The sequence below is a fragment of the Zalophus californianus genome, chromosome 6 (genome assembly GCF_009762305.2).
Source record: "Zalophus californianus isolate mZalCal1 chromosome 6, mZalCal1.pri.v2, whole genome shotgun sequence".
Lineage (NCBI taxonomy): Eukaryota > Metazoa > Chordata > Mammalia > Carnivora > Otariidae > Zalophus > Zalophus californianus.
In genome coordinates this window covers 114,777,400-114,795,286 of record NC_045600.1, presented here as the reverse complement: position 1 = coordinate 114,795,286, position 17,887 = coordinate 114,777,400, and the positions used below count along the sequence as shown (strand labels likewise).

The following is a 17,887-nucleotide window of genomic DNA, read 5'->3' as shown; positions in this document are numbered from 1 at the left end:
TCACTCACTGACACAGACATGCATGTATGCTCATGCTCTGTACCACTGACACACACGTGCATGCACACTCATGCTCAAGCACTCTCTCACACATACACACACACACTTTTTTCCAGAATCATTTGAGGGTAAATTATATACCTCATAGCCCTTTACCCCTAAATATCTTAATGTGTGTTACCTGAAAATAGGCATATTCTCTTACACCGTAGTTTCATTATCACCTTTACAATTTTATATTAACACAATAACAGTTAGTAGTCAGATCTCTGGATTCCTTTAACCTGAACTGTTTCCACAGCCTTTCTTTGTCTTTTATGACATTGATATTTTTTAAGAATGCAATTCCTCCCTCTTCCTCCACCTCCTTTTTGTTTACTTCTAACTGAACATTCCTCATTTTGTACTTCTCTAATGTTTCCTTGTGATTAGATTGAGATTATGCATTCTTAGAATACTGCATAGGTGGTGTTATGTCCTTCTCCGAGGATCACATGTGCAGGCACACAGTGTCCTTTTATTCCTCATTGGTAATGGTAATTTTGCTCACTTGATAAAGTTTTCTTATTCTCCCTTACAATTAATAAGCAATCTGTGGAGAGACATTTTAAGAACATGCAAATAGTCTGTTCCTTATCAGATTTCCCCCTAGATTTAGCATCCATTAATAACCTTTGCTTGATCTAATCTTTACCATGAGGGCTGCAGAATGGTAATTTTCCAACTCCAACACTCCCTCCATATTTACTGGTTGGTGCTTAGCATTCTAACCTAAGCAAGCGCCCTCTTCCTGCCCGCCCCACCCCTGTTTATGTATTTGTTTGTGACTTATTTATGGTTGGTATGAGCATATTAATTTATTTTGTCCCAATGGTTTATAGTTTTATTACTCTACTTCAGTGTTTGGGTACTTAAATTGTCCCAGATTTGCCAGTTGGGGTGTTGCCTCCCTCTGGCTCTTGTGCAAGACAAGGTTTTTAACATAATATCTGCCTCTAGTTTTTGTCCATTTAAAGGCACTATTTTTATACTTTATTCCTTAAATGTAATTGATGAATGAAAAGGACAAGACACTAAACAAAATTATCCTGGTAGATCAATGACTTTGTTTAAATAATTAATAACACAAAGTATGTAGATATAGGCTCTTTCATAGGAGTCCATTTTAGGTCCATAGGATGAGGTCATTCCTTTTTATGTTCTTTGTGTCTCCCGGCTTTAGTGCTCCACTCTTCTGGCTCTTAAAAGGCCAAATGATGTATGAGATCATTCTCCGAATGGGTTGGAGATAGAGAAACAAAGTAATATTCCATCCTTTCTCCTGGGAAGACTAAGTGTGTCTATATGGTCTTCAGTCCTCTTGAGGACTCTAGTATCCATGTGTAGATTAGAGGACTAACTGTAATATCTTCTTGTGAATATTTTATGAGAATGATCTCAATAGAACTTGTCTTCATTAAGTTAGAAAAGGCAATAAATAGTCTAAAGAATCACAGTCACCTATTTCTTTTATAATTGAGAGATTATATTTTATTCTATCCATATGATTTCTTTATTCTCCCTTAAAACTTATCCCTTATATACTTTCCATGTTCTAATTGTCCTCTCTTGTCTTCAAGGAGTTCACTGATAGTTTACCCAAATAAAGATCTGTTTCTTGAAAATAATTGCACATTTCTTTCCTAGCGCTACCTTGATGAAGCAGACAGAGATAAGGAGCGTTACATGAAGGAACTGGAGCAGTATCAGAAGACTGAGGCCTACAAGGTCTTCAGTAGGAAAACCCAGGACCGTCAGAAAGGCAAATCTCATAGGCAAGGTACCAGAACCAGAACGAAATGTTTTTTTGTAGTTTGTTGTGCATGATAGAGTGTCACAAAGCCTACTGTTAGAGTGATAAATACAAAAGATAAGTTTCCATCATTTCTCTATTCTACATTCACTTACAAACAGCACCTTGGAATTTTATTAAAATCACATTGCTCTCATTTAAAAATTTCAGTTAGATTTCCATGTCCAGTATCAAACAATTTGGTGTTCCAAGACCCTTTTTAGTTGCCTGCGTGTTTTTTTCTAATTCCCAGTTTAGGCATTTCTCTGCCTCTAAAGTCTGTCTACTAAACTACATACCTGCCTTCCTTTAACACCTGTAAGCCTTCATGCACCATTTCTCCCAGCCCACAGTGACCATCCTTCTCATTCATCCATTCACATTTCCTGTACTCGAACAGTACATAGTGAGCACCTCCTGAGATACATCAGGCTTTCACCTAGGCATTAAAGATGCAACAGTGAACAAGATAGCCAAGACCCCAGTCTTCATGGATCTTTTGTCCTCTGTTAAAATTGTTCATCACACTCTTCAAGTATTGCTTCAAGCTCCCTTTCTTCAGGAGACATTGCCAAAGAAGCCCCACCCACAGCTTGTCTGCTGTGCAAACAGCCTTTGGCGTGCGTCTCCTGTCCACTCTTGCACTCTATTCTCTTCAGAGGTAGGAACTGCGTCTGCTGTTTCTCTTGTGTCTGACTATAACTAACTGTAGTGTGGCACAGTTCATTTGCTTGGGTTTGTTATTGTTTTGTTTTGTTCTTCAAATTAACGTTCTCTTATTCTTTTGTATTTTTAGATGCGGCCCGGCAGGCCACTCATGATCATGAGGTAATTCGCTATGTATCATGTATCTATTTAGAATAATGTTGCTGTTTGTCATGCTATCGGACTTTTTTTTTTAATGAATGACAGAGTATTTCCTACCCCATAATTCAGATGGGGTGAGTTGCTTTTGCTCAAAGATTCTTACTAAATGGCAGACACTAATCATGAGTCTGTCCTTGAACTGCAACCCCTAACTCCAGTCCTTTCCTGTGATCCAAGAATTTTATTGCCTTGACATGCTAAAAATGGCTGGAATTTGGAGTGAGGTGTAGAAATAAGGACCAGCTGAAAGCCATAACTTGGTCGTAGTTTATCGTCATCAGATTACCTCACTCTGACTCTCAGAAAGTTGTGATTTAGGGAATCCAACATTCAGTTAAAATGAACTATTCAACTGAAGTGTCAGCAGAGCACAAGGGACAGTATCTTGGTTCCTAGCTCACTGGCACTTACTTGTTTACTGGCCTTTTCCCCTCAATTTGTTTAGCCTATCACCAATAGGATTTAGGCCTGTGCATCTTGACTATGTGGCAAAGAGAGTTTTAAATATATTATGTAGCCCAAGGTTCACATATGGTTGTAAGAAAATAAAACTCTTGGTAATTCCATGCTTTATAATGCTCAGTGACTTTTCATTGCTTACCAAATCCCATTCAGCTCAGCAGTCTGAGTTTTTTTTTATAAAGATTTTATTTATTTATTTGAGAGAGAGAATGAGCTACAGAGAGAGAGCATGAGAGGGGGGAGGGTCCGAGGGAGAAGCAGACTCACTGCTGAGCAGGGAGCCCAATGCGGGACTGGATCCCAGGACTCCAGGATCATGACCTGAGCCGAAGGCAGTCACTTAACCAACTGAGCCACCCAGGCGCCCTGAGTCTTCTGTAATCAAGTCCCAACTTCCCTTTCCAAACACCTTAACTCTCACATTTCCCATGTATATCTATGTAATTAAAAACCTTTACTCCTCGGGCGCCTGGGTGGCTCAGATGGTTAAACGTCTGCCTTCCATTCAGGTCATGATTTCAGGGTCCTAGGATCCAGCCCCATGTTGGGCTTCCAGCTCAGTGGGGAGTCTGCTTCTCTCTCTCCCTCTGCCTCTCCCTCTGCTTGTGTTCTATGTGTCTCTCTCTCAAATGAATAAATAAAATCCTTAAAAAAACAAAACAAACAAACAAAAAAACAAACCTTTACTGCTCACTGTCTTCCACAGTTCCCATCCGTTTCTGGCTCATGCCTGCATTCATATTCCTTCTTTCACAAAAATACTTCTCTCTCTCACTCATTTTTTCCACTACCCCTCCCCCATCATCTGCCTCACAAAAGTCTAGCCATCCATCAAGCCCTGTTTCAAGTTCCATTTCCTCCTTCAAGCTTTTCCTGTGTCCTCCAACTTCCTTTAACCCTCACAGCTCTCTATATTTCCCATACATACTTAGCTGATCTAGCTAAGGTGTTGAGGTTATTCAAGTGCTTCTATTATTCACACTCTTGGATTGTAATCTTTTTGAAGGAAGCATGATCTAATTTCCATCTTGTACTGCCCCATACCACCTAGGATGATGCACTTGCATTGGGAGGTCTTCCATAAATACTTATTTTTACACAAAACCCATTTGCTGAAATATCAGTGGAAATTTACAAAAAAGAATTTTCTGCTGTACTCTTGTGTGCATTTACTTTTTTAAAGAAATAATTTCTTCAAAATAATAACTTATTTATCTTTGGTCTGTAGTTTTCTCATATGTAATTTAGCATTGGTGACCTTGAAAACAGAGAAAACATTTAGATTCACAAGTTAAATAGATTGATTACGATCCATGAATTAGAAAGTAAGAAGCACAATAAAAGCATTTTATTCTTCAAATAAATCCTATGTAAGTGTAGATATATGACATCTCTGTGGTCTAATTAGGGTGAAATACTATGATTTTTTTTTTTACTTGAGAAACCGTATGTATACTTTATATATAAAATCCTAATCGAATATTGTTGCAAGCTTTCCATATTGCCAGATACTTGTATAATTACTTAGTTCTCCTTTTATTTGTCTGTGCCCGCCTACCAATATCATGAGATTTCCATATTCTTTTTTTCCCTTATTAAGCATCCTTTATAACTTCTCTATCCTTAATGGTTACAGAAGAGAATTTGGACAATAATCTAAAACATTAGATCTCACATTTTCTAGTCTACAACTCCTTTCATCACTATGAATTTTGCTGGCCAAATTATATGTGGCATTTTGTCTTCAGTAAGGCTGATAGTTTTAGTCAGGAAAGATTTAGTAGATTTACTCAGTCACAGAAGCTGCTGCTGATGATTTGAGAAATGAAGCTCTTTATTAAATGAGGCTTTTTATTTATTAAATGAAACTTATTTTTATTTACATGATTTTAGCATGGTATGAATTCCTATGATTTATGAAAAGGAATCAGTCTCTGTGTGATTTCCCTGTCGTAGGATTAGACACATGTGAAATCAAAGGAAAACAAGGAGAGAGTAGATGGAGAGCCAACAGTAGTTTCTCAAATGTGTATACAGTAGGCTCTGTAAATCTGTCTGTTGCTATGCCCACATCAGGATAAAGCTCTCTTATCAAGGTTATTGACCCAATTAATGTCCCTCACTTTATCAGTTTTTATTTTTTGTTGACTACTGTCTTTCCTAAACTAGGTAATTTCAAAACAATTGCAATTAAAAAAGAACTAGTTGGAGTTTTTTAACATAGTTACACAGTGATTTCCTTACGTATAATTTCTTAGCATAATGGTTCAGAAAAATAAGAAAGCGCTACGAATGAAAAGCAGCCACAGGGAAGCCCATGGAAAGGAAGAACTGAATCAGACCTTAAAGATGTCCCAGGTTTTGTGAGGGACACCTTGAGGTTGGTGAAATGGCTTGAGCAGAGTTATGAGTAAGTTAATAAAAGAGCAAGTATCTTGCAAAGTGCCTAAAACGTCACAAATTCTAAATACGTGTTTATTTCCCTTTACTTATCCTATTAGGAGTAAAATGACAAGCATAGAATAGTCTTCCAGCTCACTTCAAAATACTAAGAACATCAGAAATTCTCTGAACTGACCAACCCCCCCCTCCCATTTTACGGGTGAGAAAAATGATTTGCCCAAGACAGGAAAGAACTTCCACAGAATCACTTACTGAATTAGAGACAGAAGTGTGAGTGAAATGAAATGCAGGCCTCTGTATCCCCGTCTGGCATTCTTGGTTGCACATGCATGCTACATGGAACAAACTGGTGTTGAAAGTGAAAATGGGCCTGGTTGCTGGGGATGTCCCCAAATTTGTTGCCAGTTAAGACAGATTATTTTGTTTGTATACAGAAAAGAAACCAATGACATTCCTAACTGGAACTTGGATTCCTAAGACACTGCTACCCCGGCAGGTGCTGGCAGGTGTGTGCCAAAGCTAAGGAAATGCTGACCTGAGAGCCACTGGGGTGTCGAGCACGGCGGTGGGGCACTCAGCCTGCTACACGGTATTGAGAGTGTTCCCTAAGTAAGGGCACTTGAGAGAAGCCTGTCACATTCTATGAAATTCTAGATCACAGCAAAATAGGTTCAGTTCAAAAGAGTCTCTGTTCTCTTACCCTCCACTCAATATATAGAATGAAAAACCAAAGTGAAGAGCGTTTTTGCTCCTCTCAGATCAAAAGCCAGCCCTCTAGACACAGGAGTCAACTAGTGTGACTCTCAAGAAAGGGTCTACATCCCAAGTGAGGACCAAGATAGAAACAATAATTCTGTTTCTCCTTTAATTTATGAGAAATGAGAAAATGACACTCAGCCTGAACAAATTAGACCCTTTCAATGAAGAGGTAATGAAATCCTTATGATTTTAATCCCTTGAGCGATCCTTGGAACAGGCTTAAGTATATCCGAGCCCCCAGGAGGATCCTCTCCATGCCGAGTAATGTACTCAGTAATGGGAGAGTGCTGATGGTTTTTATTACCACTCTTCCGTTAAGTAGAATTTCTGTTGCCTTTCAGAGACTGAACCGTTTCATTTCATTGCTTTCGTGTTTCTTATTTTGCACTCTAAGAATTTGTACCAAGGGGCAGTGTGTTAATGTGCCTGCAAGCTGCTGTTCTCTATGCTTATGTAGTTAGCTTGGTCTGGCCACTCTGGCAAAGAGGAGAAGAGCATTACCAGTCTGAGGAGAGTCGGGGGACGTGGAGAGGGCTCTTGGTACCATGGTAATGGGAGCCAAGCATCCCTCCCTCCCCATCTCAGGGGCGGATATTCAGACCTGGGACTAGGTGACTGATCTCATATGAGCCTGTGCAGTTAAGTAGGAGACTGACAAAGGTAGGACGATAAAGTCAGAAGACTGTATGAAGTCATTTGTGGCCTTACATTTATTATACTTTGTTCATGTTGAAATTGTACATCGTAAGTTTTCTGTTTTCCTCTAGCAACCCAGTAGCAGGGTTAAAGCGTATGTAAGCCTGCAGAATCAAGAGAAAGCCACCGTGAAATATGTCTAGTATCCCTTCTGGCACCAACTTTCCTTGCCCATACTTTGGTTCTCTTTGAAACCACTAGGAACTGGCCCAAGGTAGAGCTTTACATGTTGAAATTGGGGCTTTCACTGATAATTTTATTGTTTATTTTTAAATTGCTCTGGGAAACTTTGCCTTCTTTAAGAGGTAAAAAGATAAAAATTAAGTGCTAAGAAAATTTCTTCAAGTAAATACATAGTTTTTGAGACTTAACATCTTAGATGGCTCTCTTGATCAGCTGCTGTTGGCAGGCTGTTCACACAGTCCAGCCCCCTGACAAGGCAGACGCCAATATGAAAATAGGAGCTTGGCCGTCAGAATCCCCTCATAGACTGTTAACTGCTTAGCTTTCTACTGGGCACCAGATCATATTTGTGTTCAAAGATAAGAGACTAGTGGTGGCAAGAGTAGGAAAGATATATTCTATCTCTGGCTTTAAACATATTTTTATAGCAATGCCTTTAGTTTTTGTTTTGTTTTGTTTTGCTTTTTTACTCTTCTTTATGTTATAAAGGTTTTGGAATCGTCAGATTTCACTAACAAGTTCTTCAATACTCATTTTTCCACTGTTGTCTTTACCATCTTATATTATGCAAGATTTTAAACACTGTGCCAGTACACTTATGATTTATATTCCTAATGCTTTCAACTTCAAATTCACTGTAGAAATGGCAGCCAAAGCATCTTGAAATTGACTTTATTCTTAAGGGTCATCGTGGGATATATTTTGCAGTAATTTTGTGAGGCCTTATTTTTTAAATTTTATTTTAAATTCACCAAATTGGCGAATTAATTTTAGGCTTTGTTATTTTCTATCTCACATAATCCCTCACTTTTCTCATTTTTAAAGCCTACTTATTTCTGACTTCTTGATTTTGTTTTGTTTTGTTTTTCCCTATGTTTGAAGAAAATCTAAAAGATCCCCAATTATATAGGCTGCCCCCTAAATAAGTAAAGTGGTAGTGCCGATAGAATGCCATTATTATTGCTCATGGTTGGCAGAGTTCTTATTGTCCGTTCTGCAAACTTAGAATGGACAGCCCTATCTCAAAGCATTTTACATGCATAACAGAAGCAACTGAAAAAACACCTAGAAATTCCCTTTTTCTATTCCTGCCTCAACCACTTGCACAGCTGTATACTGTTGACTGTTCAAAGCAGAGTTAAGAAATGGCTTCCAAATTCTCCATTAGGGAAATCTATGTAGGTTTGTTTTTTTTTTTAAGATTTTATCTATCTATGAAAGAGAGAGAAAAAGAGCGCAGGCACGGGGGGGATGAGCAGAGGAAGAGGGACAAGCAGACTCTGCACTGAGCACCAAGCCCAACTTGGGGTTCGATCTCAGGACCCTGAGATCATGACCTGAGCAGAAATCAAGAGCTGAATGCTCAGCTGACTGAGCCATCCAGGCGCCCCTATGTAGGTTTGTTTTAAGGTTTCTCATTGCACAGCAATCGTACACCTGAGAAAACTGAATACTTAACCTGCTTGAGCTCTGTGAAAGCCTGATTCCAATGAAAAGATGAATACATTTCCCTCACACCTCCACCTGAACTGATTCCTGCTCACCCAACTGTTTCTGTAAGGAAGACATGGCCTTCAGTCCTTACCTATTTAATTTAGCTTCTATTTAAGAATTAACTGTTTTGGGAGCACCTGGGTGGCTCAATCGATTAAGCGTCTGCCTTCGGCTCAGGTCATGATCCCAGGGTCCTGGGATTAAGCTCCCCTGCTCACAGGGAGCCTGCTTCTCCCTCTCCCCCTGCTGCTTCCCCTGCTTGTGCGGGCTCTCTCTCTCTGTCAAATAAGTAAATAAATATAAAAAAAAAGTTAACTGTTTTGTAGGGCACCTGCCTAGCTCAGTCGATGAAGCATGAGACTCTTGATCTTAGGGTCATGAGTTTGAGCCCCACATTGGGCTTAGAGATTACTTAAAAACAAAAATTCACAGTTTTGTGAAAACACTAATTTGAAAAGATATATGCGCCCCTATGTTTATTGCAGCATTATTTACAATAGCTAAAATATGGAAGCAACCCAACTGTTCGTCAATAGATGAAGGGATAAAGAAGATACACACACACCCCTATATATAGATACATACATACATACAGTGGAATATTACTTAGCCATAAAAAATAATGAAATTTTGCTATATGTGACAACACATGGATCTAGAGGGTATTATGCTAAGTAAAATAAGTCAGAGAAAGACAAATACCATATGATCTCACTTATACATGGAGTCTTAAAAAAAAAAGAAAAACAAAAAGCAGAAACAGACCCCTAAATACAGAGAATAAACTGATGGTTACAAGAGGGATGGGGGCAGAGGGATAGGCAAAGTGGGTGAAGGGGAGTGAGAGGTACAATCTTCCAGTTATGGAATGAATAGGTCACAGGGATAAAAGGTACAACCTAGGGAATATAGTTTGTGGTATTGTAATGGCATTGTATGATGACGGGTGATAGCTACCCTTTGGTGAGCACAGCATAATGTATAGACTTGTGGAATCACTACATTGTATACCTGATACCAATGTAACATTGTGTGTCAACTCTACTTCAATAAAAAAGGGGAGAAAAAAGAATTAACCGGGCGCCTGGGTGGCTCAGTCAGTTAAGTGTCTACCTTCCAGTCAGGTCATGATCTCAGGGTCTTGGGATCGAGTTCCCGCATCGGGCTCCCTGCTCCACGGGGTCTCTGCTTCTCCCTCTCCCTCTGTGCTGCCTCTCCCTCCTTCTCTTAAATAAATAAATAAAATCTTTAAAAAGGAAAAAAGAATTAACAGTCTTGTTATTCTTAATTCACAGAAAGAAACAGAGGTAAAGGAACGGTCTGTTTTTGACATTCCTATATTTACAGAGGAATTCTTGAACCACAGCAAAGGTAATTACCAAAGTATCATTTTGTGTTCCTCAGGTTTGTGACAGGGGGTTTCATTCTCAGGAGGGATTCATTGCTCAAAAGCAGCAGTATTGATATTCCTGACCTTAGGACTGGTCTGGAAGGAGAAAACTGTTCCCATTTCACTCTGTAGTGAGGGTAGTTACTCAAAAACCAGTGAAGGAAAGCTAGGCCAGTTTTGTCAAAGCTACTTTAGTCTCTGGATCAAGGGAAATAAATGTGCATCACTAATTCAGTTGCTTTCAGACTCTTAGCCTGAAACCCTTTGTATAAACAAAAGCTTGCACAGACATCCAGAATATAAAATAAGTAAAAGCAAAGCTGACCCCATTGCAGTAAAGATGGAGACCCACAGCTGTGCTTGCACAGTCTCCCAGGATGCCCCTGTAAAGCCCCTCAGCCTTCTCATTGCACAGTTTTAAAAAACAAAATAAACAGAAATGCCGAGAATTACAACTGTTCCTTGCAATCTTAAGTAGGAATATGACCAGCTTTAAGAATTAAAATAGCTCTGGGGAACCAGGCATTTTATTGCTGAAATTGCTATCTGGAAGGCTATAATGAGAATAGGGAGATGAGGTGGGGTAGCTAATTAGAGACAGCTAAGCAGAACTTCCTTGTAAGAGTCTCTGGGAATCCTCGGAGACTCCTGGTGCTACGTGTTCTGTGCGGTGGGGTGTGTCCTCAGCTCGGGAGGCCGAGCTCCGCCAGCTTCGGAAATCCAACATGGAGTTTGAGGAGAGGAATGCAGCCCTGCAAAAGCACGTGGAGAGCATGCGCACAGCAGTGGAGAAGCTGGAGGTGGATGTGATCCAGGAGCGGAGCCGCAACACCGTGTTACAGCAGCACCTGGAGACCCTGCGGCAGGTGTTGACCAGCAGCTTTGCCAGCATGCCCTTGCCTGGTAATGTCACCCTTACCTGAGCATTTCGGTGGTGGGGAAGGGAGCGGGTGCTGTCTTGTGTTGGTATTAGTGGGGTGAGGCTGAAGGCTCCCCACCAAGAGGAAAATCAATAAAATAAGGGTTTTCTTCCCTCAGAGGTTTCTGTGGGTCTTGTAATAGTATCTCAGTATTGGCTGCCAACATCCAAAATTTCGGGCTCTCTGGTCATTTAAAATTTTCTCCAATTATATTTTAATGTAATTTACTTTCCTTTCTATTAAGTTTAATTTGATATTCAGAATAATGGAAACTGAGTAATAAATCCTGAGTAGAGCATTTTTCTTATATATGTTTGCTCGCTTTGTAATTTTGTTATTTAATGGGAAGGAAGAGGAAAACAAACACTAGTATTTTTTATATCCTCTTTCCTGTGAAGGATAATCACAGCAGAAAGCAGGGAGAGTGTGTAACTTTTTGTTATATGCAGCTACTCGTATATACTGTAGAACAATTACATAGCCCATCTTTTTATTCAGGATATATGGATTAATTTCATTGCTTTGAGGTCTCAAAGTCTCTCCTCTGAAATGAAAATCTTATCTGTGGAGCAGACCAAGTGTGGCATGCTTGTGCCCTATGCTTGAACTGAATAGGGAGGATTTTCTTACTTTCTCTCCTTATCTCACTTCAGGAAGTGGAGAAACACCTACAGTGGACACGATTGACTCATATATGAACAGACTGCACAGTATTATTTTAGCTAATCCCCAAGACAATGAAAACTTCATAGCTACAGTTCGAGAAGTTGTGAACAGGCTTGATCGTTAGGGAATGGTGAGTGCTCACTGATGCGATAGGTATGTGCCAACACATCATCAAAAATAAGAAGGCAGTAGACTTTCTCAATGCTACCAAAACCCTGGCATTACATCAAATAAATGAGTTGGAGACTTGATTAAAATTACTGTTACATGGTTACTAAATGTAGTAAATAATGTTAGAAAAGAGTTCTTTCTCATGCATGCCTCAGCATGGTTTAATGCAAAGAGCATGATTTTTTTGTGGTTGAACTTCCATTCCAGTTTCGTTAGCTATTAGCTGTATTCTCCGGTGTTAGTTTCCCAACGGGTTTTGAAGAGTGAATGAGAAGCTTAGAGGAAATCACCCCCAAAACAGCACTTAGAACAAAATAAATATCACTTAATTGTTAAGCTTCCTTTTCCCTGGAAGATACTGATGATAACTTACAACAGCAGTCACTGAGACATCACATGTGTATAAACCTATGTAAGTAAGAAGCTTTACATTCAGCACTCAATATCAGAGTAACTATTGTATGTTCAGTGTCACTGTGGAGTATCCTTACAGTGAAACAGCTATTGCCCTGTTTAAAGAGATTTAGACTTTAAAAAAAGGGGGGATGGGGGCACCTGGCTGGCTCAGTCAGAAGAGCGCACAACTCTTGATCTTGGGGTCATGCGTTCCAGCCCCACGTTGGGTCCAGAGATTACTTATAAAATAAAAACTAAAAAGACTTTAAATCGATTTAAAAAACAGCAAAAAAGAGGAGAGAGAAAATAAGTCTTCTAAAATATATTCAACAAATGACTAGCAGTATGTGTTATGTCCTCTTAGAAAAGAAAAAAAGTACATTTCTAGAAAGTCTCTGCTCATATAAACTTTTTGGCTACTAATGGTGAGTCATCAGGTGTCATTTCTTAAATAGAACTCGTATGTGTTCACTTAAATTCCTAGAGCTAGGGTGCCCTGTAGTATGCCATCCCACAGAACTGACATCCCTTTGGTCTGCAGGTCAATGCCTACAGACATATAAACCGTGGAAATCCTAGGACCATATGGTGAGGTGGCCATATATGGGTAGAAAACCAAAAGTAGACAGCAGGATATGCTCCTTACAATGGCCAGTCGTGGGTTTGAATCTTTATTTATTTGTCCCGCAGGTACGTGAGTGCACTCATATACATATTCATATTCTAGCATGGTTTGGACCTTGAGCAAAATGTGTAAGAATAAATAAAACCCATGGTTCTTTGTCTAATGAGGCAACATCTGCTAGCAGAGACAAAAGCAGTAGTCTCTCCTCGGCCATGCCATTGGACGGTAACCCTGCAAGACAATTGATTATACTTTAGCCTCAGCCGTGTTCTGATGGGGGAAGGATTACCATCCTTCTAGCGGGTAGCCAGATGGAACAGACCGCACTTCTAAGAGATGGCTGGACTCCCTACAGGATAAAGAAGTGGCATTACCGCTGCTGTTTATGAAGGGAACAGCTTGTAAATCTAGGCCTGGGATTTTCAGAAGCTCATCATCCTTTTCATTTTCACATGGTGTTTTCAATTAGCACTCTTGTAGGCTTGAAAAGAGAGAGCCCGGAGAAACTGTGGAAGATTGGGAAAGAACACAGTAATTGATAATGTGTCTCCTCACGTAGGTATAGGGCAGTTATTGCAAGTTTTGAGTCAAAAGTGGTTTTCTATTTTGAGCATTTTGCCAGTAAGACTCTCCTAAAGCTTTGCCTATCTCAGGATATAAACTGTAGTATCGGCTTTCAGAGGTGTCGTTGAAAGCCTAGAATGTTAAGAACCTATATTTTGCTCTTGAAAAAAGCAATACCTGAAATGGGAACCGTGTTTATTACTACAGATTCTTACAATCTAGTCACGCAAACATAACTAAGAGTAGATAGTTCCCCACACCCCTCGAAACTGTCAAATGAAACAATTATTAAGACTGTGATTAATACTAGCTTGGTCTCATTATACAAATATGTACAGACAGATAGGCCTGATGTCCCCAGCATTTGTGGTGCAATTAATTACTCTGACGTGAGCTTGGCAAAGGTTTCATCCACTGTCAGGAGCCAGTGAGTGAAGGGAAGTCAGTGTCCTACAGTTTTAGGAGCATATTAGAGCTGGAAGGGATCTTTAGAAATCCCAACATTTTACATACGAAGAAACTGGGTCCCAGAGAGGTGAAATTTCTTGCCTGAAAAATATCTAAATAGATGAGTGCAGAATCCAGGACTAGAATGCATATACCTAAATTCTGGTTCAGTGGGGTTTCTAAAACATTGCTATAAGGAGTGGGGGCAGGTGTAAGGGGAAAGCACTAAAAAAACCTTGGAATGTGAGCATTAAGATAAATAGGAAGCAAACAGAAGAACTTAAAATCCAACAATTATAATGTTATAAAATTTTGGTCAGCCCATTTAAAAATCATTTTTATGGACGTACAATGAAAGACTTGCCCCAGCTGCCACCTTTCTCTGTGACTAACTGGTGCTTAGGAAGAAAGTAGGGCTGGGAGGAAACCGTGGGGGCAATTTCACATTGAGAGGTGAGGTGACCATGTCACATAAACTGTCAAAATCCATGTTACTTGATTTCCGTTTAACCAAATGAAAAATATTCGGCTCTTTGAGGAATTGAGAAAAAAAAAAAAAACCCTTTCTTATGCAATTACTTTTTTAGCAATGTAAGAAAATATATTGATCCTGTGCACACAATACATTTCTATATACATGCCAAGATTTTTAGATTTATGCTTGAAGAAAATTGGTTTTGATTGGTTATACATTCTTTGGACTAAAATGGAGTACTAATTTTCTATCATCAGATTTGGCCCTGATAGTTGCTTTTCTGTGTTGGGCTGACGATTTTCCTACCTCCCCATTGTCGCTGAACTGGAGCTGGGCCATGTTTCATTGAAATGTTATCTAAAACATCTCAGTGAGCTTGTCTGCTTGCAGCTTTATGAGCTCTTTTGTTTACACGCACCCTGCTCCTCATCTCAACCCTACCAGAAATAGAACAGAGCATTTTTTTTTTTAACCCAGAGCCCTAACATTTCTGATCAGTGCTTACCTTTTTGGTATCTTCATTGTTTTTCTCCCTCCCAATCCTACAGGTCTTAGAGCTCCATGATGTTCTGTAAGTGGTTTTACTTGTGAGGAATGAGAAGCCATCCATGGAAATTTGAACTGAGTGGAGGCAGAGAGGGGGTACCAATTGCTCTGCTTGGGAAAGCACTGTCAGTTAGGAGTTCAATGCCTTCACCCCGGGAAGCGTATGAGAGAGCAGCTAGAGGAACGTGGATATGCACTTCTGTGGAACCGTCTTTGTGCAGCTTTGAAAGCGTACACCCACTCTCCCGGGTCTTCGGTTTCCTGTCATCTGCATTTCCTTCTGATAAAGTGGGTCTGCATAGATTCTGCCCACCGGCCACCCTGACCCTGACCACTCCTGCAGCAGAAGGGAAGCCTTCTCATTGCTCCACTTCACACGGGACCCTTTCCCAGTGGCTCCGGCTTTCTTACCTAGCTGTCACTTTTTTTTTTTTTTAATATCTTTGGGGGTGATTTTTTATTTCCTTCACCCCCTCCAAGTTTGACATCTCCATTTTCTGACCTCTGGGGTCTGTTGCTCAGCAGGGCTCTGAAGGAGAGCCTCTCTCATTGGACAGGCCCAGGCTTCTCCCATCATTGTCCTGCTGTGACTCCAAAGAAAGGAGCTTCTTGTCGACAGTGCCCTGTGGAGCGAGGCTGTGTTTCTGACCCCACACAGTGCTCAGTGGGTGCCAGCCCTCACCAAGGCTTTGTGATTGCTGCCTTGAAGGAGAATGCTCTTTCCTTCCTCCTTGCCACTGCCTGCTGTTTCCTGAGCATTGCTCCTGCACAGACACCGTGTCCCAGCCCCAGCAAGGCTCTCTGTTCCCATCTGTTGGCGATGTCTTGTGGAGCATTTTTGCTAAGGAAAAGGTCATTGGCAAACAGGAGAGAATGGGAAAAGTAGTTTCTCATTTGGCATTGAAAAAAAAAAAAAACCCCAAAGTTTATCATGAGTGAGAACTGAGGGAATCCCTGTCTGCTTTAGGTATACTGATGCAAGGAGAGGGACAGGTGGAATGTTCAAAAGCGTCTCTTGAGCTGACAAGCAAGGGCACAGAGGAATTCGTCTTCTCTCTGCAGCCACAACTGCAAATCAACGGCAAAAGGACAGGCTTCCCTTCCTTTTCCCCTCTTAGGAAGTGATTTTTTTTTTTCTTTTAACACCAAAGGGGAAGAGAGGTTTCTGAGTCTCACCTCAGGGTTTTGTTGTGTTTTGTTTTGATGCTCTAGAGCACAAGGCTGACAGTTGCAGCTGAGATCTTTGGAACCAAAGTGGGGCATGCTGAGCCCATTGTCTAGGCACCACGCCACTGAAGCAGGTGGAAGTGTGTCCCCCTCACAATCTGCTCATGAGCCAGGGTACAAGCCAGAAACCCCCTGTCGTGTTGTTGCACCATCCTGTCTTCTCAGCATCTCCTTACCTGATTTCTTTATTAGCCCAAAGGAAATAAAATAACAAAAACAACCTTTTTTAAAAAATGTTATGTGAGCATACATCGAATTTCCATGCACTGAAGCCCACACACCACTGCTTGGCAACTTCTTAGAATAAGAGCCCAGCATTATCTGTCACCATAAGCCTAGCCTGCTTTGTTCTGTATTTTCCTGTTTTCCTGCCCTCACCTGCTGTTCCTGTCACTTCTCTCAGCCTCCTTGCCTGCTCAGTCCAAGCTAGAACACCCTGTGTGTGGCAGAAAGACAGCCAAGCCAGTTCTGGAAGTTTGTATCTGCCTTCTGCCAGACACTTGGTCTCCTTTTTCTTTCCTCCTGATATTTGTTTCTCTTTTGTGTCAGTTTTGTGCCCCTTTGTTAGCAGCACTGTTGAGCAGGAAAGACTATAACTTGGTCCGAAGATTATCATTCTCCAGACTCTGGCTAGGACATCTGACATTGACTTGAAACATTAGCATATTCAGGAATGCCCCAGATCTTGCAAGAGCCTACACTCTGAAACCATTTTCACAAAATATGCAGCCTGCTTTTGAAATACTGCCTCTCCCAGGAACTACACGCCTGACTCCGGTGGCTGGGATTCTGCTGCCACGAAACTGTCAGATTCTGTAAAGCAGGTCTGTGTTGCTCAACTAGGAGGTGGTAAGTGAGGTTACAGGCTAACGTGGTACCTAATTCATGTTTCCCAGTAAACTTGTAGATACTCCTGCACACTTACAGGTTCTTCTCAAGAAATAACTTGTTGCCTATTCTGTTACAGATCTCTTTTTCTCTTTCATTAAAACACAAGGAGCAGCTGAGGAAAGTAAGACAAAGTGTTTTATTTCTGACAACATTAAATTTTAGGGGAAAAATTGTGTACATGTGTTTGGAACTGTTAAAATGCCAAGTTTTCTGTACAAGTGTTTTTGTAATTAAACTTTTAGATTTTCTTTGTTTTTGAAGAAGTTGATATGCTTGCTTGACACTTGCCTCATTAAAACTTTTCTATGTTGAATCCACCTCATTCAATTTTCCCTGCATTGTAATGAAAAAAAGTCCTACCTCTGCCTTTTCATCTTAAAGACTTTGTCAACTCCACATTAATCATCAAGACTGTTATGCTTTTAAAACATTAACACATTCATTTTACTAATTGCTTATTCAAAATGTGTCTTAGCCTGTTTGAGAGTTCAACTCTTTTAATGTGGCATAACAATACACTGAGCCGTAATTCATGTTAATGTAGCGGTGGCATTCTGGAGGCAACGTGGAAGAAGTCTGACGTTCTTCCCTTTGACAGAAGAGATGAGTTGTCCTTAGATGCTTGCTTTTAAAAATAACCACTACTTAACCAATCAAAATCATTTTTTTAATATTTTATTTATTTATTTGACAGAGGGAGACACAGTGAGAGAGGGAACACGAGCAGGGGGAGTGGGAGAGGGAGAAGCAGGCTCCCCGCCGAGCAGGGAGCCCGATGCGGGGCTCAATCCCAGGACCCTGGGATCATGCTTAACGACTGAGCCACCCAGCCGCCCCCAATCAAAATCATTTTTAAAGGAAATCTGTCACCATG

At 40.4% G+C, this 17,887-nt stretch overlaps 1 protein-coding gene across 6 annotated transcripts in view; it reads left to right on the top strand.

Annotated features, from left to right (window-relative positions):
* Positions 1 to 17,326, top strand: part of HMG20A (high mobility group 20A) — a 77,267-nt gene extending 59,941 nt beyond the window's left edge. For all 6 annotated transcript variants that reach the window (XM_027570688.2, XM_027570687.2, XM_027570686.2 and 3 more), the window contains 6 exons: positions 1,687 to 1,819; positions 2,628 to 2,659; positions 9,991 to 10,066; positions 10,773 to 10,988; positions 11,659 to 11,801; positions 14,898 to 17,326. In XM_027570688.2, the coding sequence (XP_027426489.1) occupies positions 1,687 to 1,819; positions 2,628 to 2,659; positions 9,991 to 10,066; positions 10,773 to 10,988; positions 11,659 to 11,795 (594 nt within the window). In that variant the 3' untranslated portion in view covers positions 11,796 to 11,801; positions 14,898 to 17,326. The remainder of the gene's footprint in view (positions 1 to 1,686; positions 1,820 to 2,627; positions 2,660 to 9,990; positions 10,067 to 10,772; positions 10,989 to 11,658; positions 11,802 to 14,897) is intronic.
* The last annotated feature ends 561 nt before the right edge of the window (positions 17,327 to 17,887 follow it).